Below are 27,248 nucleotides of genomic sequence, written 5' to 3'. Positions count from 1 at the left end.
GTAGAAAGCAGAAGGACGGAGCAGCCGATGAGCTCTGACTTGAGCCTCAGCTTGGCAGCTGCAGACGAGCCTGCTGTCGCAGCTCCGCAAAGCAATGGTCCTGCTGGGGCACGTAATGAGGGCCCTGTCAGGCCGGGCTGGCGCGGCCCGGCCTGGCACGGCGCGGCCCAGCACGGCCCGGCGCGGCCCGGCGGCTCCCCGAGGCCTCCCCGCCCCCGCGTCCTCCCCGCCGCCATGTCGCGGCGCCGCGCGGCGCCGCTCGGAGCCCGCCAGGGGGCGCTGCCGCGGGGCGCCCGCCGCGGCGGCCGCCATGTTGCGGGGGGGCGTTACGGCGGCCGCGGCGGTTCTTGCCGCCGTGTCGGGCTGCCATGGAGGGCAGGAGGATGAACCTGCCGCGGGGCCCCGACAACCTCTGCTTCGACAAGGACGAGTTCATGAAGGTGCGCGGGGCGGCCGGGCTGCGGGGGCGCTTTGCGGGCGGGAGGACACCGGGGCCCGGCCTCCCACCGCAGCCCGGAATAGCTGGAGCTCTTATTTTATTCTTATTTATATGAGTCTGTGCCACAAGCTCAGATGAGATCCCGAGGGGTTCGTTCGTGCTTCGGGGGCTGCCCCGCGGAGCCTCCGCTGGGGCTCTCCAGGGGCCTCATTTCCCCACAGGCTTCAAGCGGTGGCTCGTGTGACACCATCACAAAGCTGGGGCTAGGGGCCCGTGTTGCAACGGTGAAATAAGAATGCGTGGTTTTAAATCTGAGATCTTTAAAGAGTCTCTACTTGTGATTTTCTCTGGAGGCCGCGAATCCCTGAGTGCCACTGAATCCCTGCGAGTAAATTTGTGCTGCTGCAGCCTTGTGCTTTGCTCTGTGACTTGTGTTGAAGCAGAAGGAGGCTTTGGTGCTTGAAAGTTCTATTTTCTGGTTAAGTAAGATTAATACAGCTTGCAACTGATAAGTACTCCAAATCATCAGGACTGTTCCCTCTCTTTGGGCTGAGGAGGTGCGACATGTGTGTCGCTTTCTCAGTGTTTCAGGTGAAAAGTTGTGCAGTTTTGCTTTGATTTTCTATGGAGATGACAGAAATGTATAATTTCACCTTGCTAGTGCGTGCTGAATCGGGTAGCATTTTTCTGCTGCAATCAGAAACTACGCGGGGCAATCCCCAGTCATGCATCAGCTGCAGGAGGCCTGTGGTCCCATGGCCAGTTTAGTCAGAAATCTCTGGCAATATTTGTGATGGAAGCCTCAAAACCTGTCCCGTTCTCTGTGAAAGCAAAATCTGCAATCAGCTTCAGCTGATTTTCAAGGTCTCAAGCATTGTCCGTGCCTCTAGCAGGACTCCTGGAGCAGCTGCTTCCTCCCTGTAGGAGTCTGACGGCTTGGAAGCTCATGGGCTCTGGGCATCGCAAGGGGTATTTGTGGGTAGCTGGTGAAGCTGCTGCAGAGCTGCAAGCTTCGTTGGTGGATGAGCTGGCAGTCTGTTTGCTGAAAGGTGTTTTTTGTTTGGTTTTGTTTTCCCTTTTGGCAGAACAGGCATTGGAAGTGATGGGGTTCTCTAAAATACGACTGCTTTGACAAGCTACTGTTTTTCATGGAAAACTAGTTCACGTGAAGAAACACTTAGCTCTTAAGGCTAGTTAAGACTATGTGGCAAAAATGTGGACTTGCGAAATTTTACTATCAACAGTAGGCCTAAAAGGTAGTGGCAATGAGCTTTTTGTGCTATCAGTGCTGTTTCCTGTGACCACGTCGCTACTATTTCAACAAAGGTGAGGCACAGTCCCTTTAATTTGAATCTTTAAAGGTGCCCTCACTATGGAGTCACCTGCCAAGGACAGAAATGCGGGAGATTGTTTTCTGTTGGTTTGTGCTGTTTTGTGCACTTTCTGTTTTACTAGAAGAGGCCTGCTTTTTCTCCAGTTAAGTAGCGTTATCTAACTTTATTACCAGTTGCACACTTTTTGCGAGAAAGTTGGACTTCTTGGGCAAGTATAACATCTGATTTAAATTGGATCAAAATGGATTTAAAGATTTAGGGATCTTTATGTGCAGCACAGACTTCAGCAGTCATTCAGCATCTTCTGTGGTACGCGTAGATTTGTTTTTTGAAGTCTTCTCAATGAAACACCTGTCTGGAATCCTCAGTGATACCAACTTTGCACTCTGATATCAAATATTGACTAAGTCAATTAATAAATGCTTATCAGGTTGAGAGACTCCTCTGCCAAACATGATTGATACAAGACTTGAATAATTTTATTTGCAGTCCTGTTAAACATGAATTATTCACAACTGCAATGATGCCTCTCATGTCGAATAGGCTAGACTTTTATCAAAGAAGATTTGATAGTTTTGCTTAAGAAAAAAATCTTTCATTTCTACCTTAAAATTGTGAGGGATCTGTATTTTCTGTTATAAGTCGAAAAATGCTTACGTTTGAGAGAGAGTACACAAGGGTTTTCCACTAACTTATAGCATACAAAGAATTTAAAAACCTACATTCAAAAACCTACATTCAGTCTCAATATTCACTGAAAAGTAATCTTTGGTTAAAGAAAGTAAATCTGTAGTGCTATAAGGTAGGTTAGATCTGAGAAAATGTGTAACTGGTTCTTGTTTCTAGTAATGTTATGCAGTATAAACCAGAAAACAGTATCCTGGTTAGACTACGAAGCTATTAAGATTTGCATTTTTTATTGTTCTTGGACTGCAAGTCAACCGATCAGTTCACTTGTCTATGCAATACTTTATCCTGAGAAGTTCATATGTATTCTAAGAAGTCATGTGTGTTCTTGGTTTGAACTTTTTTTGATATGTATCCTTCTCTGTTTCCTGTTTCTTTTTCAGCCGAATTTTGATGTTGACCACTTCGTATCTGACTGCAGGAAACGTGTGCAGTTGGAAGAGCTCCGAGAGGATCTGGAGCTCTATTACAAACTCCTTAAAACTGCCATGGTAGAACTCATAAATAAGGATTATGCTGACTTTGTTAATCTCTCAACAAATCTAGTAAGTGCTCATAAGTTGTCCTCTGTAGTTTAAACTTCATGTATTCCAGCGTGATTTTTATTTTCCATATCAAAAATACGCAGCACTTATATTTGCATTGTTAGATTTTAAAATGTTGAAAATGTTAAGTGCAGCCCCTTGCATGGAGAGAAGCTGAAAGATCATACGTGAAGAGCTTGACTTTTGTGCAAAACTGCTGTTATTCCATAATAATGCTTTTTCTCTTAAAATGATTAAACTCATTATGTTGGTATGCTTAAGGCAAACCCTTTTTTTTCAATTGGTGATAGTTGTAAAACTTGAATAAATCATTTAAATTGAATGGAAAGATACAGATATGCGCATTCCAAGGGATTCTTTCAGGAAACTTGAAAGTATGTGTACTGTAGTAAGTAGGTAAAAATATGACTCACTCGAGTGAGAACTGTAGTTCATTCTCAGATGAAAGTGACTTACCCACTGTATTTGCATCTTCACTTCCATTTATTGGGTTATTTACAGGGTCAAAGGTTCAAGTTTATGATTTTTAATGGTAAAGGTCAGGGTAAATTTCATAGGTCTAGGTTTTGTTTCATTTTGGGTATTATGTGACAGTCTCGTGTCTTTATGCCTTCATTTCAGGCATTAAGAGAACATATCTGCATTGTACTTGGAAGACTGTATAAAGGAGGGTGTCTTTTTCAGTATCTTTAAAATGATGACTCAATAATTCACATAGAACTTGATTTTTTTTTTAATGGTAATTTCTTTAGGTTGGTATGGACAAGGCTCTTAATCAGCTTTCAGTACCCTTGGGGCAGTTACGAGAAGAAGTTTTGGTATGTTCAAAACAATCATTATACACAGTTTGCTAAACTTAAGATCACTTCCATATCATATAGATATGCATTCTTTGTTTATGTTAATAATTATTTTGAAGAACTCTTTCAAAATTAACCTGTTAGTGAAGGTAATGACTGAATACCTAATGAAGGTATTGTGCTTTCAAGCAGGTGTAGTAGCAGTAAACACTCATTCTTTACAGTCCCTTACAATCAAGGGTCAAAGGATTTTAAGTATGTGAATGAACAGACAGTTGCAGGATGAGCATATAGTGAAATATTAAAACGGGAGTAATTCAAAGATGGTACTAAATAAAATATATACAGCCTACACTTTTTGCTCAGCCATATGGCTTAGCCATTAAAGAATATACTCTAGAAGATCTTTCATATTCTATTTCTTTCTTATACTCCCACAGTGGCTTGAAATTAGTAAAGGGCAATTCTTCATGATCTTTCTCTTTGCAGCTGCTTCAGAGATGTCTGTTGCATAAATGTTTTTTTCAAAATATCTCAGCCTTGATGTTTAAAACAGAAACATTTCTATGTGATATGCATCTTTTACATTGTGTGCAAAATGCAACTCTAGATCTGATTTATAACTTTAATTTCAAGGCATAAAATCACATATTTTTTATCATCTAGTCTTCTGTGACAGGCAAATGTACAGTTTATCCTCTATAAGCAAGTAAAATAACAATCTTGCCTGAAATAATAATACTTGTGGTGGCAATACTTTGAGAACAGATTATACTTTCAGTTATTTTATTTCTGATCTGTTCACTTTGAAAGAAGTTGATGTACTCTCTCATTTCTTTTTATTAGTTTGCCTTTAAGTGTGTTTTGGAGGGGGGAATAAGCAGAAAAATAGCACTATGTGAGTACTAGTAAATGTTTTAACTCAAAATCTAAGCTTTAACTTTAAAGATCTAAGGTGTCTAAAACTCTTTGTAATGGGTAGCCAGCTTTTCATACTGAATTTGTTTCTCACAGAGTCTTAAGTCATGTGTCAGTGAAGGCATTCAAGCAGTAGATGATCGGATGTCTAAACAAGAAGATATTAGAAGAAAAAAGGTACAGCAAGCAAATGGTTGCCTTGAAAAGGTCCTGTTAGGGCCATTAAACCAAAGAAAAAATTTTTCGAAGTTCTAAGGTATCTAGATGTATACCATGCAGAGATTTTTGCACTTGTAAAACTAGTTTTTGAAGTTTTGGGTGGCACACTTATTTATAGTATCTAACTGTTTGTAAATCCATATTTTATTCTGTTGACCAAAAACATGTGGGTTGAATTTGGTTGACTTTTTAAACTTTAATTGGACTTTTCTGCCTACTCGTGGTTGTCTATAAACTTGCACATTGTGAATGTAATTGAAATAAAAATTTAAATCGGGGGCGGAAATGACCAAACATTGGTCTTTCTGCCCAGCTTGGAATAAATGTGGGATAAAAAGAGCTGTTCTCCAACCGTAACATTGTGGGCTTTTATAGGCCTATATAAGCAACATGTCATGTTGCTCATATATATATACTCATATATATGTTGCTCATATGTGAGCAACTGAGACATGATTCAGGATGTAGGGACAAAGCTTACACCAGCAAAATGAAGCCAACCAGACAGTCTTCAGAGTTATTGTGTAATATAAACTGGGATTGAGGTCAGATGTTAAAAAAAATTATATATATTTTTTTTAATTACAGATGTGTGTCCTGAGACTTATTCATGTTATTCAGTCAGTTGAGAAAATTGAGAAAATTCTACATTCACAAAGCACTAAAGAATTCTCCTCATTAGAGGGAAACAGGTAATAAATAATCAATTTTGTTGGTAACTAGTCAATTTTTTGGTGGTGTTGTCTGTAACATTTCGCTACATTAGGCTTTATCTTTAGACGGTAACTCTGTGATGAAGTAAGTGGTTGTCAATTTAAAACTTTTCTTAGATTTAATCTGCCAGTTATTCACAGAACACATGATCTCCCAAGTTCTGAATTATTTGTCATACGATCAGTGATAATGTGAACTTTCTGAAGTTAGTTTGGAGGTTTTTCTCCTTCTCCTCTCACCTCTGCCTCTGTAAAAGTCATTAATTTTGTCAAATCTGATGTAGTTTCTGCAGTTCTGCCAATCCACAGTTTATTCCAATGTTATTTGTAAGTAAAATATGAAATAACTCTTCTTTTTTTTTTCTCTGCCTGTATATAAATGAAAAAACTGATGTGAGAGTAGTCTGAGGCAGGCAAACCACACAGGCAGTACTTCTGGCAGAGGACAACTTTTGTGGCAAAAACTGGTTAGGCTCCCAAGATTTAGCAATTCTGTGGAAAGTATCCTCTCCCTCTACCTTTGGGAAGGAATAGAAGATTTCTTTCTGACAGTTGTGGAACTGGTGCATTAGCTATGTGCTTGAAAATGTTCACCTGGATGCTGGTAAAGAGCAACTTGTGATGGAAGCAAAAGACGATTTCATGTACTCATCTGCATGTGAAACTGTCTGATGGTCTTTAGTTCTGTGTACTGGATCACCTGGTAGTGAATGGGGGAAGGTGGCAAAAGAATAGATCCGTATCTAGAGGGACAAAGCCTATGCAAACCTTTTCAGGCAAGGTGAAGCACTTTGCAGAATCAAGTTTGGATGCAAGATTGTGCTTGAATGGCTCAAAATTTAGAGTAATTATTGGTACTGTTCAGAATTGAGAGAGGTAGGACTTTCTCTAGAGATGCCTGTTGTTATCTTTTTCCCACATGATAGGGAAGGGAAATAAGAGCTCTTGACCATCCAGATTTGTTTCTTAACACAGTTGCTTAGCTTTCTAAAACTGGCTTTTCATAAGACAGTAAGCAACAGCATCTCTTAGAACAGTTCTCTGTACTGCTGAGGCCAGGCCTTGCAGCTTCTGCTTTATGCATTGCGTATCACAAAATTCTAGGGAGACTGTTATCTATCTGCTTCAAATCAAAAGGAGCTTATCTGAAAGGCTCTTACTGTGTATTCTGATTTTGCATGTATCATATCTGTTCCAGCCCACTTTTAACTGGACAAGTTTTAGAGAGAATTGCCACAGAATTTAACCAGCTACAATTTCATGCAGTGCAAAGTAAAGGAATGCCCCTTTTGGACAAAGTGAGACCAGTAAGTATTGCATAATAGTCACTTTAACAGTCATGGGATCAAGCAAAAACAAGGTAATTAGCAGACAAATATCTAATTCCCTTATACTTCTATTTAATTGGTTTATGGGGGAAATGAATTTCAAGACGATTTTCTGTCATTTGACTAGAAGTGTTATTTCCTCTGAGTGTTTATGCTTTGTTTCCTAACTTCGTTAGAATAAATAAATTGGAATAAGACTAGGAAATAGAGCAGACATATTTTTGTCAGCCTATTGTGTGTTGTGTTATTGTTGGTGAGGCCTGCAGGCTTATAGAGATTTTCTGGAGGTTTATGTTGTAGTTTTTTAGCTGCCCTCTACAGATCAGAAAATAAAGGATGGAGTCAGCCTACTGAGTGATTGATTTGAATTTATTTTGTTTTTTAATTTTTTTTTTTTTAGTTTGTTGTTTGGTAATATTTGTTGCCTAAATCTAGGTATTCAAGCCAGGAGGCTCATGTCTATTTTGAAATATGAATACTACTTTTGTTGTTGTTGTTGTCATCTTTGCTTTTTCCTTCCCCTTTTCCCTTCCATTTGACTAGTGCTTAAAAGGAGGCAGTTTCAATAGGGCAAAATAGAGATGGGGAAATACTTCAAACTGATTAGCATGGAAGCTGTCATCCTGGATGGCTTTCTGAGCTAGTGAGGTACTTCATCATTCTAGTTTTTCCTTATGTGCATATGACTGTTGACAGTCTAAACTTGTTTCAGTGAAGACTTTGATAGTACTATTTTGATTCAGGGATAATTCACAAGATTGGGACACCAATTTATCAACATGGCTGATATAAGACTTAAGGGTGAAAAATGGAGTAATACGGTAGGAGGACCCCTGATGTTTCCCCACTATGTTAGTTCTTTAATGAAACTCACCAGGACTTCTGTCCTGTAATTGTTGCTTCTAAGGATCATCAAATTCTCATTTTCTTGACCAGCAAATAATAGAGTAACAGGCTTCAGATGTTTAGAATGGAGTCTGTAATCATTAAAAAAAAAATCACGGATGGATGAACACAATGCAATATACAAAAAAAACGGGAATATTTGAATGCTTAAACTAGTACTTCAGCTGTAACTAGACTCATGTGTGATGCTGAAGTTGCCTCAAATACAGAATTCTACTGGAGTGTCACAGGCCAGATGTGTGTCTGTAGGGAGTGTAGCAATGAGTTGGATTTAGTGAAGGAGATGTTGCAGGAGATCAGGAAAACTGATTAGCAAACCAGAATATTTGTTGACAGAAGCAGCTGTTTGGCAGAAACAGAAGCCAGAAGCAATCTAATGGCAGGTCACTTTTTGCCAGTGTATTTCAATGTCTGTGTTTTGTAGTAATGAGACAAGTGGTGCTGGGAACTTGCTGTTTACTTTAGTCTTTGACACTGAGGGATAAATGCTGAAAAGCTTTGTGAAGAGGGTGGTGAACAGGGAACAATTATTCACCTTTTTCTTCAGTATATATGTGACCTTAAGTTACTAGATAATTTTCAACATAGTTGCATTTTTTAATTTATTGTAGTAAATACTTGTGAGCTGGCATCTGCAAACCCTTTAGCTTGTGTTAATGTTCTCTTAATAGTGACGGTTAGCATAACATGTATACCTTTCAAAGTTATTTTCAAAAGAGTTTACTTCAGCAATGATGACATTGCTTTGTTTTTGTGTGTGTGTGTGTGTGTGTTGAGGTGTTTGTTTTGTTTCTTTTGTTTTTTGTTTAAATACATTTTGGTTTTGTTTTTCTTCATAGCGTATAGCTGGAATAACAGCTATGTTGCAGCAGTCTCTGGAAGGGCTGCTCTTGGAAGGCCTGCAGACTTCAAATGTTGACATAATACGTCACTGCCTTCGCACTTACGCAACTATTGACAAAACAAGAGATGCAGAGGCATTAGTTGGTCAAGTGCTTGTAAAACCTTATGTCGATGAGGTAAGATAAAATCAAAAATTCTAGAAAAATATGACCTGGAAACATGTTTTTCTTCTCCAGCTCTGCTTAGTAACTTCAAAACATCCTTTTGCTATTTTGAACTGTAGAACAATTTCAGTGTACTTGTTCCTATTTAAGGAAGGGAGTGGAAAAATTCTATATGTCTGCCACCAATTTTGGTTATATCAAGTTAAGATTCTTTTTAGTCACCCATTTACCTTTACAGACTGTTTCAGGTGCTAGCAATGTGTTCTGTGGGTAGGGAGTCAGGTGCAGTGGCTAATGTTTAAAAGGTGGAAGCCCATTCCTATTCTGGTGGCCAGTCAAGCTGGCTAGTACTGCATGAAGGAAAACAATAACCCAAGCTGGCAAGCTTGAGCTCTGTATAATTTTGAAAGAAAAAAAAATCCTGAAAAATAATATGCCGAGTATTGCAGTATTTGGGGTTGTAGCATTAGAACTTCTGAGTGTCATCTGTAATTCTTACATTACTATAGTTCATTCACTTTTCTGAAATTAACATTCAGCTCTTCCTGCAGGTGATAGTGGAACAGTATGTTCAGTCGCATCCCAATGGCCTTCAGGCTATGTACAATAAACTACTGGAGTTTGTTCCGCATCATTGCCGGCTCTTGCGTGAAGTAACGGGGGGAGCTATTTCAAGGCAAGTATCTTGGGGCTTCTTTCAATCACAGTCAAAAGTTACAGTAAATGTCATATACTGAGGAAATGACTTGCAAAATTACCTCTCTTACACAGATGACTTACCAAGTCGTTCCTGTAGATTCATAGTCATGGTTGATTTCTCATGTTCATAATTCTAAAAACAAAATAATGAACAGTTTCATTGGTGCTGAGGTCCACAGTTTGAGAGGAGTGAAGGAAAGAATCCTATATTTCTGTAGTAAAACTGAATCAAGGAAACATGACCATGCACTTCGTCCAAGGAGAAAGGAATAACAAAGCCACTAGAAAATGAGTTCAAAAGTTACTGGGTTGTCAGCATACATTAAATGAAAAAAAAAGAAAAAGTGGAGATGGTCCCCAGAGATCTGACTGGTTTATTGCATGTTTTGCACTTCAGGTTTAATTGATTTGTGTAGTACTTTCCCTACCTGCTCAAAGTGCATATTCCTTTTGCAATTAAGTTGCCTTTTTTGAAGTTCGTAAGATTCAGGTCTATGCAGGTGTATGCGCTTATTCATCTGTCCACAGGCTAGTTAATTTAGTAGACTGCTGTGATTAGCAGAGCTTTGGATGTAGCCCCTAGAAAGTGCAGAACTGCTTTCTAATTAGTCATCCATTGATGAGCTCTTAGTGACTTTAAATTTTGTTAACATTTCAATTCTTCTAATGCCTCAGCAGATTTTAATCTCTGAATAACAGAGTGATTCTGGTGTATGCTTATGTCTTTTCTGTTCTGAAATTTTAAATTGCCAGAGTCAGGTAACTCAACCTTTTGCTTGGAAGCACAAAATCATATATAAATACAACAAGAATTATGCAAGTATTTCATTTCCTTCCTTGAGTTATTCCTTATTGATATCTTTGAAGTTTGGAGCTGCTAACTCCTATTTTTACTTGTGTATTTTCAAGTTTAACAGCTGAAAGGTACTTTTGAAAACACGCTTGCAAAATACCTGATGAAATTTGGAAACATTTTTGGAGTTGTAAAAATATTATGCATTTGATGAGACTGGGGTCAGAGAAGAAACTTCAAAGGAAGAGCAGTTTAAGCAAATTAATATTTTGCTTAAAACAAAACAAAAGCTTAATTACATTTTTTTTCTAATTCAGTCCTTGTAATTTAGTTACCAGTACCTCTGAATAGAAGCCTAGTGTAAAATGTAACCTTGGAATAATTGCAATTTTATTTCAGTGAAAAGGCAAATATTGTTCCTGGATATGATTTCTTAGTCAATTCAGTGTGGCCAGAAATAGTACGTGGTTTAGAAGAGAAATTACCATCACTGTTTAACCCTGGAAACCCAGATGTATTTCATGAGGTAATTAATTTTGCTTTGTTTTATCTGTCATTCCTTCAACACAAAGAAGAGCTGAATGAGTCGTGTTCTCTAGTTTTTCTTTTCCCCTGCTGCTTATGTGTAAATTCATATTTTTGCATGTCTCAGAGGAAATTATCTCATGTCACTTGATTTAATTTCCACAGGAGTCAATTCTTCTATCAGATGTGTCCACAAGCCTCATACAGAAGGTTTTGGAAGTCATTTAATTATGTGAATTTGACCTTAACATCTACCGCCAAAACAAATGTTCTTCTTAGCTGTTGAATTGCTACATAAATGGAGGCAGGGGCGCATGACTCCAGTGTTTGTTCAAGACTGGGAAAGGCTGTTGTGTTAATTAAATATCTGGGTTACAGCTTGTGCTGTACTGTGGAAAAATTAGGAAATACTCTTTGCCTCTTCTGCGTGTTTTAGCCTTTGCACTCTTGCAGTACTACTGGTGATGTTATGACTAGAAAGCAACAGAAGGCAACTGAAAGAACCAAAATGCTTGGATGAAATCTGTGATAAGGTTTAGAACATAAAAGAACTATTTTCTTTAGTGTTACAAACTGTGTGAGACAATTGTATTCTAAAATGAATTTTAAGTATTTGTTACTCATGTATTTTTATCTTTGGGAACAGAGCTGCTTTGCATGCCTAAAAGATGGTTTCTTACTAATGGTAGAACAGATTGCTGGGCTTAGCAGGAAGATAGGTTCTGGCACTGATTTATTAAAATGTCACAAAATAGAAAATACAAGCTTTCCGCTCTACTTCATGTGCTCTCTGTACATATTTAAGTGTGATTACTTAAATATTTGGATTTCCCCCCCGCCTTTTTTTTTTCCTTGCACTTGGTTTGTGATTAGTGTGAAAAAAATTCTTTTCAAGATGGACATGTCAGGCAAAGAAGATCAGGGCAAATACAGGGAAATTTTTAATATATTGCTAGTGGTAGTTCATGGGTAAATATTTTCTGTGTTCAGGAACTGTCACTGCTAAATACAAAACTTTGTTTTTGACTTCCTGAGATCTCTTCTATGCAGATATAGTGAATAACTAAAGGCAGGCAAGCATGAGAATAAATATTTGCAGGGCTGGGTCTAAATAAGAAGCATAAAGGAAAAAAGGTTAAAAGTCCGATCATGTTATGGCAAGGACGTGGTAGGTTTTCTCAATGAGAATATTTTTCAGTTTCCCATAAATCATCAGTCACTCTGGAAACCTTCACCTAATGCACTACAGAGCACAAAATGTGAGCTGCACTGTGCTTTTTTCCTCTGGGCTACTTGGTTTACATAAAAATGTTTCTATCTTCACAAGATCTGAGTGTACTGTTTTATATGAACTATTTTTACACGACTGGCTGTTTAAAACAGTTGTGGTCATCATAGCTGATAATGACCAATGCTGTCATCACCAAAAGATTACTATATCACAAAAATATATAAGTTGAAATGTCAAGTATCATCACAGAATTACAGAATGGTTGTAAAGACAAATAGGAGTAGCTAAGAATTAAGAACAGCAACAACAAGAGTTTAAAACCGTTTCCTGCATTACCTAGATTACAAGTAATACAGTGCAGATTTTAGAAAGTAATCTAGTAGTTTTGTTTTCTAAGTTGATAAAAATGCAGGAAAGTCATTTCCAGTTTCATTTGGTTACATTGTAGATGCGTACTATGGGTGTTCAATGCTGAGAAGTTGGGAGTATGCAGTGTTACCTGTTTATAGGTAGAGGGAGGGGATGGAAGAAAAAAAATGTGTGTGTGTATATTTAAATCATCCAGCAGAGCATAGCGTGGCAATCATAAACATGTAAGTCCGAATAGTTCTTTATTGAGTGGAGTGTTTTTTCTGTTTTGTTGTTGACATTTAAACTATTTCAGGTTACTGTGCCCTTATTTCAGAGTCAGATTCCTACTCTGACAGGGCCTTTTAAACTGTTACTGCTTTTATGTTTAAACATGGATTCGAGACTGTAAGTTTACATTTCTGTGTTTGAAAATTACTGCATTTTTCTGCTTTAGTTTCTCTTAAATAACTTTGTGGAATCAACAAGAAAATCCTAGAAGCTCAAATGGGAAACAATCTTGCAGTTTCCTATTTTTGGAATGTTACTGATAGATAGATATCTCTAAGTTGTCTTCTGTTTTTGAAAGTGGTAGGTCCTTTCAGAGTATGTGGTTTATATATCTCTGACTAAAGGCAGCAGAGCAATAATGTCTTCCTTGCCTTTCTAGAGTGCTGGGTTTGCTAAGAGGTCTGAAAAAGCATTAAGCTGTCATTCATTCTGCATTTAACTTCTGTACCTTTTACAGCTTCATTGTGTTGCAAATAAAGCCATCTTGGAATAAAAATAGTTACTTAAAAGCTTTTGCGCAATTTCTGAAGTATCTTTTTCATACACTGAAACTTCATGTCAAAAGAAGTAAGTGTTCTTAATGGAAGCTTACAGGCGTCCTGAGGTACCCAGCACCAGAGCTTCTTGCCTCTGTCTGTGCAAGTCCTGCAGTGCCAAACCCAAGAGCAGAAACTGTAGCAGCCCCTCTGGGCCTGCTCCTATCGATGCTTTACTGTTTTGTGGGAGTCTTGTTGGTATATCCTTCACATCCTGTGGGTTATGGTAAAGCTCTCAGTCCTGCTGCTTTTACTGCAGCAGTCAGAAACACTGCAATTCACTCAGGCTTATTTCATAAAGCTGGCAATGATTTAATAAATACATTTGAATTCCAGAGAAACAGGTACAGTTTGGTTTATGTCTGTATTTTTTCTTGAAATTTGCATATAGTAAGTTATATTTTGGACTCCTTTATTTATACAATTTTCATGGTGTGTTAGGTGACTTAGAATTTTAATGTACTATTTTTAGTTTTAGTCCTCTGTTTTTAGCTCAAGTGCTTTGTAGCTTTTTGTTTCACAAAACACTGCCAATGATTTATCTTTTATTTTGTTGCTATTTAGATATTAATAGCTTAGAGTTGAGAGTAAGCCCAAAGTGCATTTGGAGAATTGATGCCATTTCTCTTTGCTTGCAAGTGTACTAACACTATTTCTGAACATCTAATTAAGAGTGCAGTTTGAAAGGGTTAGCTGGAGTTGTTCTAAATTCTATTGCAAATATTGAGGATTTACAAAACCAGGTATCTTTGAGGAAGCAGTGGTACAACTTCCCATCATATAGATCCTATATAAAAGAGGGGAGGGGAGAAGGGAATCATGTTTTCATTCTCCTGTGTGCTTGGATATGTGTGTTTTTTGTTTTATTTCATCTCATCTCGTTGTTTGCTTATTATTTATTTCCAGTACTGTGTGCACCGTTTTGCCACCTTCTTTTCCCCTTCTCCCTTTCCCCAGGCTGTTTTTTTGGTTCAGTTTCTGAGCTGGCAGGGCTGCTAATGCAGCTAAAAATCCTAACAGTGAGTTAAAAACGTAGTCCATAAACCACTTTTCTTTATCAGAGCAAGTAGCTACTGGATAATTGGTTTCGGGTTTCACTGCAGTCCGGGATTTTAAAACCTTTCAATTAGTTGGTGGGTCACTGTCAACCCACCCTTAATCTTGAGCTGATCATTAGTCTGATTCAGCAGTTCTGTTGTATGGATTGTGGTCTTCAGTGTTTAACGGGATGCTACTAGTGATGAGAGTCACTCCTTCTCTTTATACAGAAGTACACTACTAGTATGGATTTTGTACGGAAATTTGAACGGCAGTGTGGCTCACAGGCCAGCGTGAAAAGATTAAGATCTCATCCTTCCTACCACAGTTTTAACAACAAATGGAATTTGCCTGTTTATTTTCAAATAAGGTTAGTATTTGCTGTGTTTTGTTGTTGTTTCCTCTTTTAGAAGCAGAGTTCAGTTACAACTAGGTCTGGCATAGGATCACATCTTCTCATTGTCTCAAGTTCTACTTGTCAACAAAGCATAGTAGAATTTTGGTCCAAAGGCTTCTGAAAGTTCCCAGGCAGCACCGTGCACGTGAGCAGGTTGCTCTGCTCTGAGAGTAACCCAGCTGTGTGAGCTGGGAAGGTGGTCAGAAGCACAGGCAGCTACAAGTTTCCTGTCCCGGCTTCATGCTCCGTATTTCTTTCAGTTTCTATCCATATTAGAGCAAAGATTACTTGGTTTAATAATTACTGTGGATTACAGCCCCCTCTGTTAAAATGATTTTTAATATGCTGCTTTTAGGTTTGAGTAAGTTAACTTGGTACTGTACTGAGTGTCTGTGCTGTGTTGTACCTTGAAAATATACCCTTCAGTATTGCATTGCGGCCAGCTGACACCTTTTTTTCTGCTGGCAAAACCAAGTATACAGTTTTCTTGCCCTTGTTTCGCAGTGTCCAGCCCATTTATTTCTTCCACTGCAACTATTTATTGAGTTGAACTATATATTGGATTACTCAAATTATCTGGAATTAAAAAAAAAAAAAGAGTGGGAGAACTCCAAGGAAGGCTAAGCAAAGAAAATACGGGTGTTTGTTTGCTTTTTAACCTGGAGCACTTTAGTGACCTAGCTTATTGCATGCCTTACTAAATGCTTATAGTGGTACAACCACAGCCACATTTATACAGTGGATGCTGCTGAAAAGTCCCATCCAGGAATGTCATTAGTGCTGGAGCTGATGCACAGTTAGTGACAGGAGCATGAGCCTGGGAGCAGTGTCACTGGTTCAGTGACTTGCTGCATCTTGTAGAGTGGTAGCCCCAACCTCCACTGACATCTCTGCTTTTTTTTTTTTTTTTTTTTTTTTTTTTCTTGCCAGAGCTGTTCCTCTGGCTGGGTAGTGAGCCAATTTGAGGAACTGATAACCCTGGGCAAAAAACCACTGACTTTCAACTTCAATCAATTTCTCCAAACCACTTTACTGTACAAATATTGGTGCTGGCCCAAGGGAAAAGGCAGTAGCACTCAGTACAGTGCTGACTCTGCACAGACTAAAAGAGTCCATGAACTATAGCAATTATAAACCTTTTAACAACAAATGTATATTCTTAGTAGGTTTGTGGATCTGCCCCTTTTCTTTTGAAAGTGCAACTTTTCTAGTAAGTGGCCATTTGATCAAGCATTGATATACTTGCTCATAAAATTGAAATAGAGCTTCAGCTTATTCCTTTGGTTCAAAAATGTTTTTTTCTCATTGGATATTTTGAACTCTGGCTTATTTTTTATCTATTAACTTTTTTTAAAAAAAAATATTTTCCATAAAGATTACTGTAAATAGTTCACTATTTCCAATAAGTAAGATAAGAGCAGCTGGTTCAACTTTCACCATATCATTCTTTTATATGGGAATTGTCTGATAACTTCCAGAGTTGCATCCGATTTTTTTTATTGCAGAATTGTGGAAAGAATACAACATGTCCTTTTTGTATATCGGGGGAATTTCTTCCTTGAGGTGTGTTAATATCCTCAAGTTATACAGGATTTTTTACTGAAGTGTTAACTGGCAATGTCATTTACAGTTAGCTTTCCTGCTAAAGCCTGTACAAAACAAGCAATCCTTTGAGGAACAGGTTTTTCCTTTAGAAAATTAGGTAGTTTGTAAATATTTGGTCTGGGTCTTTCACCAGTTTGGAGCTGCTTCAGGAATTATTCCAAGACACCTTTAGTTGCTACCTGGTGGTGATTAAGTGACATTGAGGAGAGGGAGGTTCCTTACGTGTCACTGGCAGGTGGCACACGCCTTGAGTCAGAGTCACTAGGACTTTGAACAAGAAGAGCCAGGTGGGCCCCAGCTCTGGTCTGAAAATGAGTTAAGAGGCTCTAAGATGATCTGTACAGGCTTATAATCAGCAAGTTGGACAGAGAGACTTACAGAGTTGCTGTAGTGCACATGAAAGCAAAAAAAAGGGAGGAAAATCAAATGACCACAGAACTTCTTATAGGGAACCTGAAAACGGTAGCTTTTTTCAGTGTTGGTGGAAAACTTAGAAGAATTTCATACAGCTGTTAAGAAGTTTTAGATAGATAAATAACAGTATTTTACTTAATATATCTTGGAATATGGAAAATAGTTGGAGCATTTAGTATTAACTTTTGCTTTTATAGTTCTCTCTTAAAATATATATTTACACACACGCGCGCGCACACACACACACATATATATATATTTTTTTTTTTAAAAAAGAAAAAAAGGCATCCAATGAGGAACTGTTGTTTTTTTGGTAACTCGGTAGAGAATTGTTTGCTGAACCCGGTGTCACTGTTCACTAACAAACATATAGAAAGCTGAAGGCTCCAATGTCACATGTCATACCTGAAGGACAGCTAAAGCAAATATGAGACAATGTGTTGACTTTCAGTGTAAAAAGAACAACGCTTGCCCCACCCGTCACCCCCCCCTCCCCCCCCCCAAAAAAAACACCTTCCTTCCACCTCCAGAAAAAGCTAAGGACTTGACAGTGTCTGTGAGCTTTTATCCTGATACTGCTCTGGATTATAATGTTAATAGTTTCCCAGCGTATAAGTTTTCTGTCTATGTAATGTCAAAGGTTGTCAAAGTTTCAGTTATTTTTCAATTGTATTTCATACGGAGTGGAAAACAAATGCTTAAAGCTATTCGTGTATGAATACCACATAATGTCTGAATACTGAAAAATGTTTAGTCATCAAGTTACACAATTTTTGATTTGTAATATTCAATGCTTCTCTCTTTCTCTCAGGTTTAGAGAGATAGGAGGGGCCTTAGAAGAAGCACTTTCAGATACTCTAGAAGAAGCCCCAGGTAAATGTTTATTTTACAATCAGTGATTTCTCCTTTTGAAAGAAATTAAATGGCTTTATTAGTAAATTGCCTATGTTTTGGTGGTTATTTTCTCCCTGTTAAGTATTTAGAAGCATGAATTCTGGGGGATCATGTGATTTTTCTGGTGAATTGATTAAATGCTGTTCCATGATTGCTTGTTTTTTTCCTGAAATCAGCCTGCCTACAGTAGCCATCAACATGTTTGTGAAACTGTCTCCTCAGCACAAGAAGAGACTAAATTGGCATTTGGTCTCCTGTGAGTGGCAGCCAAAAGACTGTGCTGCATTTTATTAACTGATACAGAACTATGCAGAGCTCTGACTGTCTGTTGGCAGTATTTAGGCTTGCTATTCTTTGTAGTGTTGCTATCTGCTCCAAAAATGTGAATTGATTTATGAGGAAATGAGGAAGCAAGTGTAGCAAGTAGTAGAGGAAAAAGATTAAACAGGAAACCAGATTTATTCCATAAAAATATATAGCAAACAGAGAAATTGTTACTTCATTTAATGGAGTGAATGTCTGTGAAGATGAAGACAGCTAAGAACAAAATATGTTTGAGTAATATTTATATAAAGTATATGTGTTTGTACATATATATATATATGTACATGACAATACTTTTTTAATGACAGCTAAAGAGAGGAGAAGTGAAGAAATACATAAGTCCTAAAATTTCGAGGTATTTATCCTGAACTTGCAGACACAAGCTTAGCTCTCAAAGTGTATGCTATAAAATGTTACTGCCTGAACTGCTTAAAAGTGCTTGTTTTCAATAAAAGTATTTTTACTGTGTTTTCAGTAAATATTTGTAGAAGATTGTTTTGATGTAACTGTCACAGAAACTGTAGTTTTATAAAAACCTGGTTATAAGACTGTCAAAAATGTCCTGGAACTGTTAACTTATGAAGTGGATTGTTTGGCCAAGTTATTAGTGTATTCCCTGCAGGCAGGTTTTCATTTCTTTTTTTCTTGAACAGTTATGGTGTGACTTAGCAGAGTTTGAAATCAAAGCAGTGTGGAGCTATTATTTTAAGAGTGTTGTTTCAGACAATGCTTTATAAATCCTCTTTGCTACTTTGTGATGGTGTCTTTTTGAAAGATAAATTTTGAGATAATGTAAATACACTTTGTGTTACATCTTTTTAAAATATGATTTGAACTTGACCTTTGTTTTCTATTTCTTTCAGCTGGAAGCTCCTATTGTCTTTTAGCAACTCATATGGTCTGGCTGAGCCTTCAGAAGTGCTGGTCAGATCAAATGTTTTTGCCGTTGTTAGCACACCGTCTGTGGAAACTTAGCCTGCAAATTTTGGCTCGCTACTCTGTATTTATTAGTGAGGTAAGAGAAGAACGTGCTTATGTTTTTGATTGGTTATGTCCATCAGTAGGAGACTCTTTGAAGTTTTTTTTTTTTTTTTTTTTAAAAAAAAGTTTAAAAAGGCCCCCTTTTATGGCACAAACTTCAAAGTGCTTAATAAACTTTTATCCAGTTTATGATCACTGCAAAATATGCTATTAACAAAGAGACTGCCTTGTAATATGTAGAGGGATGGCTAGAGAGCCGCGTACATGGCTGCCCAGCAGGCCTGCTCAATTCCAGCCTTCAGGTTTCAGTGAAAGAACAAAGGGAGTGCTAACTAGGAGATAAGAAAGTAGACCAAGGTCAGAGGGAATAAAAGAGCTGTTGAACTAAAAGGATGAGCTAAACAAGTAAGGGGGGCTGTAAGGGTCTGAGTTAGATCATTGTCTACCAATTAGGAGCCTGTGTAATTACATCACTAATTGTTAAGAATCATATAAATGTACTGCATGAAAAGCTAATAAACGAAGTCAGTTCCAGCTTCTATGAAGTTGCTATCTGGCATTCCTGACCCGCTCCAAGCTGCAACAGTAATACAAAAAACCTCAAAATCTTCCAACTCCTTAATGCACCCCCAAACTGCTTAATAAATATTTTCTTCTTTTTATGTAAGCTAACAGCGTCAATATCCTTCACACATGTTGCATTTTAATGAAGAAAACTTAGGAATTCTTTTTATGCTGACTGTGTGTATCTGGCTTTATCAGCCCTCACTGTGGTTATTTTTTCACCTCAATATACTGTTTCAGGTTTCTGCAAGGCCCATTTCCAGTGACAGTATGAAGGAAAGCAAAAAATCTATGGCAACTGGTAGAAAGGAATCTTCTGTAAGCCTCAGTCTTAATGAGGACCAAGGGAATGTGTCCTCTCCAGAAACTCAGCCCTTGCCTTCTATAACCAGTACTCAACTGATATATATCGCTGCAGATCTGGATAAACTCCAGGACCAGGTTTGTTTTTGCCACTTTACTCACAGAGGTTTCTCATGGATCTATAATCTTGTACCATTTGACTTCTTGTTCAGTGCACTAGATTATTTAAGCTATTGTATATATGCAATATATATACATATATATATGTGTGTATATATATATTTTTTTTGTTCTAAATTCTGAAATGGAGATAGTGTGATACAAAAAGTATCACTTGAAATGAAGCATCTGTTCTGTGCTTAATATGAGTGGCAAATTACAGAAAAATCAGTTCAGATATTTAAAGTTTTTATCAGTAGTTGCTGGGTTTAGCCCAATTTACGAGTGAAATCTCATGTATCTCAGCGCATGGTGTAATATTCAGGTTTAATATGAGAGTTTTATTCTTTTTATATTTACTATTTTTAATATTTGAGCTTTAGAAGGCTTTCATCATCATGATTTTATTTTACTAATATTCTAGAATCTCACAAAGTTCTATTGTGTGTATTTTCTTTTTTGATCAAGTTGAAATTTCTGTAACTTCTGAAATTGCAAGTGCATCTGAGATGACAATATCCTACTAAATTATGAATCATTTCCTCTGAGGGCTATCATAAGGTAGTAGAACTTACTGACTATGAGTATTGCATTCTCTTATTACTGGCTTCTCATATAAAGGTAGAAAAATCAAGAAAAGGTTAAACACAACAGTCTTTTTATTTGCGGAATGTAGAAATAATTCAAATGCTTTCATAACATATTTGTATCTTATTTGTATTTTTCCCAGATTCCTGACATTTTAGATATGATTAAACCAAAGCTCGAAATGATTGGATTCAGGAATGTATCTTGTATTGAAGGTAAAGCTGAAAGGTTGAATTCAGTCTCTTCCCCCTTTATCCAAGTCCCTACTGCCAACCAAATAAAATAAGAACTTTTTTACAGTTTTATTTACAATAACAAAAAGAAAAGGCATACTGGCCATCTTGTTACGTAGTGAAGCCTACATTAACATTAAAATGTTACCTAGAAACTACCTTGAACAGAAGTATCAAATCTGGAACAATTTTGACTTGAGTGAGTCTAAAGTGCTGTTTTAGCATCCAAGCCAAGCAGGCACGTACAGTTACTTGTCTCAGTTTTTCTCTTGATGTTTGGTATTCCAGAATACCCAAACCCAGAAGTTTGGACTAGTTGACCAAGTCACAGGCCCAGTCCAAGCTCCCTGGTACTTTGGCGTAGATCCTTCACAGTTGGGCCTCTCTTCTCTTTCTAAAAGTAACTTGTCATGGTTGAGTGCAAATATTGTACAGGAAAGAGGGCTCTCTCTGGCCCTATGAATCATGCAAGGAGGAGAGTTTCTGAACTTTGCTAGTTGAATACTTTAAGAGGACAGGAGTTCCTTTCTCATTTATATAGATAGATATGATTCAATATAAGACGTATTATATAGTATTATATACTTTATGTATAAAGCATATATAAATATATTTTAGAAATAGTTTCCTTAGTAAATCTGCCCTTTTGTGATTCCAACCCCTTCCCTGAATGTTGCCTTATTCTCCCCTGATTACCTCCATCCGCTTTTTTGGCTGAGGAACTTTTGATAAAAGGATTTGCTACTGGTATGTATATATGCTTGCTGTATTTGACACTAGTAATCATCTAGGAGAGTGAGTGAGGTCAGGATGGTAGTAGAGTCTCACAATTTTGTTTATATTGTGATTGGGCAGTTTAACTTCAGTTAAACTGCAGCACTTTTACTTCAATAGGAGCCTTGGAAGACTCAAAGGCTTCTTTATCAGCCTGCATGCCTACCTTGAATAACAGGATTATCCAGGATCTCAGCGAGGCCGCCTTCACTTGCCTGAAGAGTGCTCTGGAAGTCCCAAGGCTGTACAGGAGAACCAATAAGGTCAGTGTTGGTTGCAGGTGGAAAGGCCTATGCTAAGAACATTAACTGGGCAGTGAACTTATGACTTCTTCCAGACCTATCTGTATCTGCTTACTACTCAATTAAACCAGCGTGTTAAAGAACTTGAGATAATTTACTGCTTCTTTGAAAAGAAAAATAATTATATTTTCAAAAATCTTAGCTACATAACGGTGATGAGGGGACAGGCTTGGGATAGAAGGCAGGGCAATGAGTAGAACCGTGATGGAAGAGAGAGAAACTAAGTAGTTTATTGCTTCCCTTTATTCAGCTCAAGGTTTTCACTGTGTTATTTTCAGGGATATACTTAATCAAAAATTATTTTAAAAAGATGAAACAACCCTATGGCGAATTTATGGCGATAATTAATCTTTGCAATGATTAGATTGTTCTGTTTTTAACAGAGAGTATTTTTACGTAAATTTCTTTTAAGGAAGGAGAATAAAATATGTAAGTCTAAGGGGAAAAATACCATACCTAGCTTAGCTCAGCTATGTCAAAACAAACTTTACATAGTGATTTAGTGCATTGACATCAGCTCTCTATTATCCATGGGTTGTTTAACCAGTTAATGGGTTAATGTGCCAAAATGGAGATATAGGAGCTAACTGCCTTCTGTTCAGGGGAGTTAACCTGGTCTCTGAGCTTTGTGAATGGGATGGCATTTTGGCCATCAGTCTGACTGAATCTGTGGCATAAAGCCTTAACTAATAAAGACTAGAGAGACAGCTCGGATTTTCCATCAACCTGCTCCTGTCCTAGGAGGGCTAATTTCCATTAACCTCCACTGTGTGGAGTCTGGATCTTTCTAGTACACAGAGTGGTGGGGATCGCAGTGCAAAAGCAACCAAATGGATCTGCATAGAGGTGTCTGGATCCAGCATTTCAAATGCAGTAGTACTGCCAGCCTGAACCCTTGCAAAACTACTTGCCTAGCTCGTCATCCTACTGTCTACAAGCTTTTCTCTCTGGGGCTCAGGGAGGGCACTTTCCCCTCAGTCTGCAGCACAGATTAATCCCTTATTTACCTGTACTTTTCCTACTTTGTTTCCCTTTCATTTGCCAGGAAGTGCCAACAAAAGCTTCTCCATATGTTGACAGTGCTCTTAAGCCCTTCTACCGACTGCAGAATGAATACAAAGATATATTGAAGCAGCCTGTGATTCATCAGTGGTTGGAAGGTGCTCTCTGTGAAAGCACACAGAAGTAAGAGACCCCTACAGAACACTCTTTGCGTGCATTAAAAAACCCACTAAACATTGAATAGTCACAAAAAGAAAAACAAGAGCATATGCCTCTCTTAGCATGGGACAGTGCTAAGTTATTCTGATGTAGTGTGTTTAGTAAATGAAAATCAGGTTTGGGAATCTAGAGTATCTGACTCGTACTCAGGTCTGTGCCATCCAGCAGATTGCAAGTAGGGCATTAGAAGGGTCTTTAGTGTTGTGTTGCAACAGTGACCTAAAACTTCTATTTTAGTTTCAGCAGTGTCTGAAGTCCTTAAACTCATTTTATTTTCAGTGAATAATGGTGACATTTTTGAGAAATTTGATCTCTGCTTGACCCTTAGTCAGATTACTCCCCCTTTTTTCCCCCCTTTTTCAAAAAGCTTTGTATTTTTTTAAAATGTTGAAGAGCTACCTGTTTATGGTTGAAAATAGAGAAATGCTTTAGGTAATAGGTGTAGTAAGATATAACTGAAATTCTGTATTCAGTGGTATTTGTTGAAAATACCAGAACAATTTAATAAGGCAGTCGTAATGCACAGACACACACACATATATATGCATATCATATTATAACACATATATATGCATATCATATATGTATGTATCTTAGCCTTGTTTTAAAGCTTCAGTAAACCTAGTGACAGTGCACAAAGTAGTTGCTATGCAGTTTCTTGCATCCAGGATGAGCTGCTCTTTTCAAAAGGTCGTTTGTCACCTTACATGTCAGTGTTACCAAAACTGACCTAAGCACTAGGTTAAATGCTGAGGTATTTTGGTAGGCTCGTTTGCTTAATTCCCCAGAACCCATGATTAAATTCTGTTTTCATTTCTGATGACTTACCATTCTTAATTTTATTTTGTTTTCTGCCCTTAGCTTCTTTTAGTAAATAATAGATGCCCTGGACAGTGATTTAACTTGTATGATATTATGTCCTTCCTATTTATATGTGGGATTTTACTCCATAGAGCTTTTTTGATTTTTTTTATATGATCTTTGCTTTATGTGATTTTGGTTTTTGTTTGATGCTAAACTTCCTTTAATGAGGACACATACAGTGTGTGCAAAGTGATGTTTTATCTGTACCAATTTTAATTTAACATTAGTGTTCTTCTGACTTCCTGCCAACTTCCTGAGGGTCTTATTTAGATCATCTTCATTTAACAATTGGCACTTCTGTTTGGTATGGGCCCGCATGCTCTCATGTGCACGTGCATTTCTAGAACTCATCTAAATGCAGATATTTTTAGTCTGTCAGGCTGTTGTTGCTGTCCTGTTTCTAGATAAAATTTTACTTGAGGCTGTATTGCTGAAAATAGGAGCTAGCTCAGCTTATTTGGAATTGAGAAATTACATTACTCAGACTTTATTTGAGTTCAAATCTTTTTGTATGAACTTGTCAAAAAATGCAGTGAGAAGGAGGCTTCTGACTCCTGACTGAATTGTAGTCTTCAGGTTCATCCATACCACTAAGAAGGGAAATATTGATTAACTGATAATGATTGAAATACCAGTAGCTTCCTCTCAAGGAAGAGCATTCGTTTCAGCATTCATCTATATTTTTTTGAGGCCAGTGAGGTACTGATGTGTGGGCATTTGTTTGTTTTTGTTGTTAATCTCCTTTGATTTTTTAGGTATTGTGAAACTGTATCTGATGTGTTAAGTTCTGTCAAGAAAATGGAAGAAAGTCTGAAAAGGTTGAAGCAGGCCAGAAAATCTGCAACCCCAAGCCCTGTCGGTACGAATGGGGGCATGAGCGATGATGACAAAATCCGACTGCAGCTGGCCCTGGATGTTGAGTACTTTGGAGACCAAGTAAGTTGAAGGAGAAGCGAGTTGACTTATTAGAGTCAGTGATTTATGAAAGGAGCTGGACTTATTTGTCTGGTCTTGAAAGCTTTGGATTTTATACCTGTACAGTGTAGGTGACTTGAAACCTTGGTGATTATACATGCAGCTTGAGCAATGCATGCTTTCCTGTGCTGTATTGTAGAAATGAAAAGTTTGTGCTTTTCACTGCACAAATTTCAAATGCTGCTTAGTGTTTAGAAGTACTGAGAGAAAGCACAGTCAAGGGTCTATTCTGAGGGATTTTGAAGTTCTCAGCCTTGTTTATTATTAAGTTCCTTTCAGTGTCAAGTATGAAACTTTAAGTAACACAATTAAAAGAAAAAAGTATTCCAGGAAATCTGTACAGTAGCTCACATGAATTTGTGTAAACATACATGTTTCTGTAGTCATTATTTCTATGCATAATCTTTAGAAATAAACTTCTAAGTGCAAATTAATTTCATTAGCTGCCAAACAGTTGTCATTGGTCTTCTGAGCAGATGCTGCTGATGCATTATAGCAGGTAGATGCATTCTGCCTCGGAATGAGGAAGCGGATTTGTGTGAGGTAGAGGAATCTTATTAACAAAAATCATCTGGCCGATTTGGTTGGGAGTAGGTGGGTTTTTGTTCTTTTACCTGTGTTTGGTGTGAGCTTAAGTTGTACTAGGATAGATTATGTATAATTACTTGGGAATTGTTTCGATACATGTGAATATCACCCAGAGTTCCAGTCAAAGAACACCTTTTTAGAGCAATTTCATGTTTGTTTTGGTTAGTTACAGGTTTTTCTTCAGTGCATGGTTAGTTTTCTCAAGGTGGTATTTTTCTAATTGTCAAAGCAGTAGATTTCATAGGTAAGAAAAGAATCTTAGCAACCTCTCTTTTTGTGGAGTTATTTTCATCCCCCATGAAGTTCTAGGGTAGAGCTATAGGCTCTTTAAATGATGGAAATGATTCCATCATCACATTGTTGGCTGTTCTTGGGTGGGTACTTGTTTATTTTAAAAGCTTTGCCTAGAAACTTCATTTAAGATTTGAGAAAACTTCAGTTGAAATCAACATATTAAAGAAATAAAGTTACAGCCAGGCTTCTCTCTTCTGCCTGCTTTGTTGAAAAACTTCCAGCTGGCTTTAGTTACGAGTTGCCTGGAGGATGGTTAAATATTTTCCTGTGAGACCCTATGTTAGCTGGAAAGACTTTACTGAGCAGAGCTGGATAGCGTGTCCTGTATGCGTGGCCATCTTGTACTACACGCTGCAAGACAAACCATGTGCTTTGCTAAATACTTTAAATAGAACCAGAGCTTGCAGTGTTTAAGGACAGTAACACTTCCTTTATGTCTTTCAGATACAAAAGATGGGCCTGCCAACAAGCAACATAAAAGGATTTTCAGCGCTTACAGATATTGTTCTAACTGCCAAGGATCAGACTACAGTGGAACAATCCTAAATATTTTTGAAAGCATGTGACTGAAGATAAGCAGTGTCCCTTTAACAAAGAAGAGTATTTAACTTGTCTTTATTTTACCAAATTAGTTCAAATTAAGTGCTTCCTAATGTGTATCAGTAAAGAAATCAGTGCATCTTACGTCAAGATAGACTTGTTTAACCAAAAGACCGAAAATTTATCAGGTTTCCATTATATGGAAAGCAGTCAAAAGTTCTAAGATTTTTACTATAGAATAAAAGTGAAAGAAAGTGTTTTTTATTTTTGTGTAAATCTTATGTAAAAGAATGAGCTTATATGATTTAAATAATATGTAATAAATCATCTTCCTAATATTGATGCCAGTATGTTTTTGAATGAGATACCTAAATAGGGCATTCACTGCTGGCTCCTTACAGCTTCAAAGGGACAGCTTTCTGCAGTAAAGGAACTGCTCACTGTAATGGGAATCCCCTCTTTCTTGCAGCAACCAGCTTTTTCACTTTGAGACCCAGAAGGTTCCTAAAGTGCATTGTTTCAGGAATCATTTCTAGTGTCATTATATAATTTACTGGCGGTTACTTTCAGGCTGTTTTCTGCCAAACTATAACTTAAGTTACTAAACTATTTTAAACAGATCAGCAAAATCAGCTTGATTCTGATTTATGTTATTTATTACAATTTAGGAGAATATTTTATCCCTAAATTCATTTAGGATGCTTGTGACTCTTAAAATTCTAATGCAGCAATTTTAGCTGTCTCAGTACAAGCTGTGTCTTTATATAGCCAGGAAATTGAAAAGTGTTATTATGATTTTAAGGCAGCCCTTTAACAAAGGGCTGTCTTTATCTTAGAGCAACTTAAAAGGTGTGACACTCACTTATGTAAG

General features: G+C 37.6%; 1 protein-coding gene across 1 annotated transcript; it reads left to right on the top strand.

The window, feature by feature from the left end:
* The first annotated feature begins 365 nt into the window (after positions 1 to 365).
* On the top strand, positions 366 to 26,713 carry COG2 (component of oligomeric golgi complex 2). Its single transcript, XM_088534908.1, has 18 exons — positions 366 to 440; positions 2,844 to 3,005; positions 3,758 to 3,823; positions 4,820 to 4,900; positions 5,531 to 5,634; positions 6,854 to 6,962; positions 8,729 to 8,908; positions 9,448 to 9,572; positions 10,788 to 10,914; positions 14,588 to 14,727; positions 17,585 to 17,646; positions 18,855 to 19,006; positions 19,777 to 19,977; positions 20,729 to 20,801; positions 21,714 to 21,856; positions 22,941 to 23,080; positions 24,736 to 24,916; positions 26,282 to 26,713. Exons 1-18 carry the CDS (start codon positions 369 to 371, stop codon positions 26,381 to 26,383), a joined length of 2,220 nt encoding a protein of 739 aa, XP_088391034.1. The 5' UTR covers positions 366 to 368; the 3' UTR covers positions 26,384 to 26,713.
* The last annotated feature ends 535 nt before the right edge of the window (positions 26,714 to 27,248 follow it).

This window comes from Tinamus guttatus, unplaced genomic scaffold (genome assembly GCF_059628265.1).
Source record: "Tinamus guttatus ecotype Peru unplaced genomic scaffold, ASM5962826v1 Tinamus_guttatus_pri_ptg000601l, whole genome shotgun sequence".
Lineage (NCBI taxonomy): Eukaryota > Metazoa > Chordata > Aves > Tinamiformes > Tinamidae > Tinamus > Tinamus guttatus.
This window is presented reverse-complemented; position numbering and strand designations above follow the sequence as displayed.

Bases quoted from the DNA above. Each gene is read 5' to 3' on its own strand.
- COG2 (XM_088534908.1), top strand. From the start codon at position 369: ATGGAGGGCAGGAGGATGAACCTGCCGCGGGGCCCCGACAACCTCTGC. The intron at 3,824-4,819 runs GTATGTTCAAAA...TGTTTCTCACAG, and splicing joins AGTTACGAGAAGAAGTTTTG to AGTCTTAAGTCATGTGTCAG. The intron at 14,728-17,584 runs GTTAGTATTTGC...TCTTTCTCTCAG, and splicing joins CCTGTTTATTTTCAAATAAG to GTTTAGAGAGATAGGAGGGG.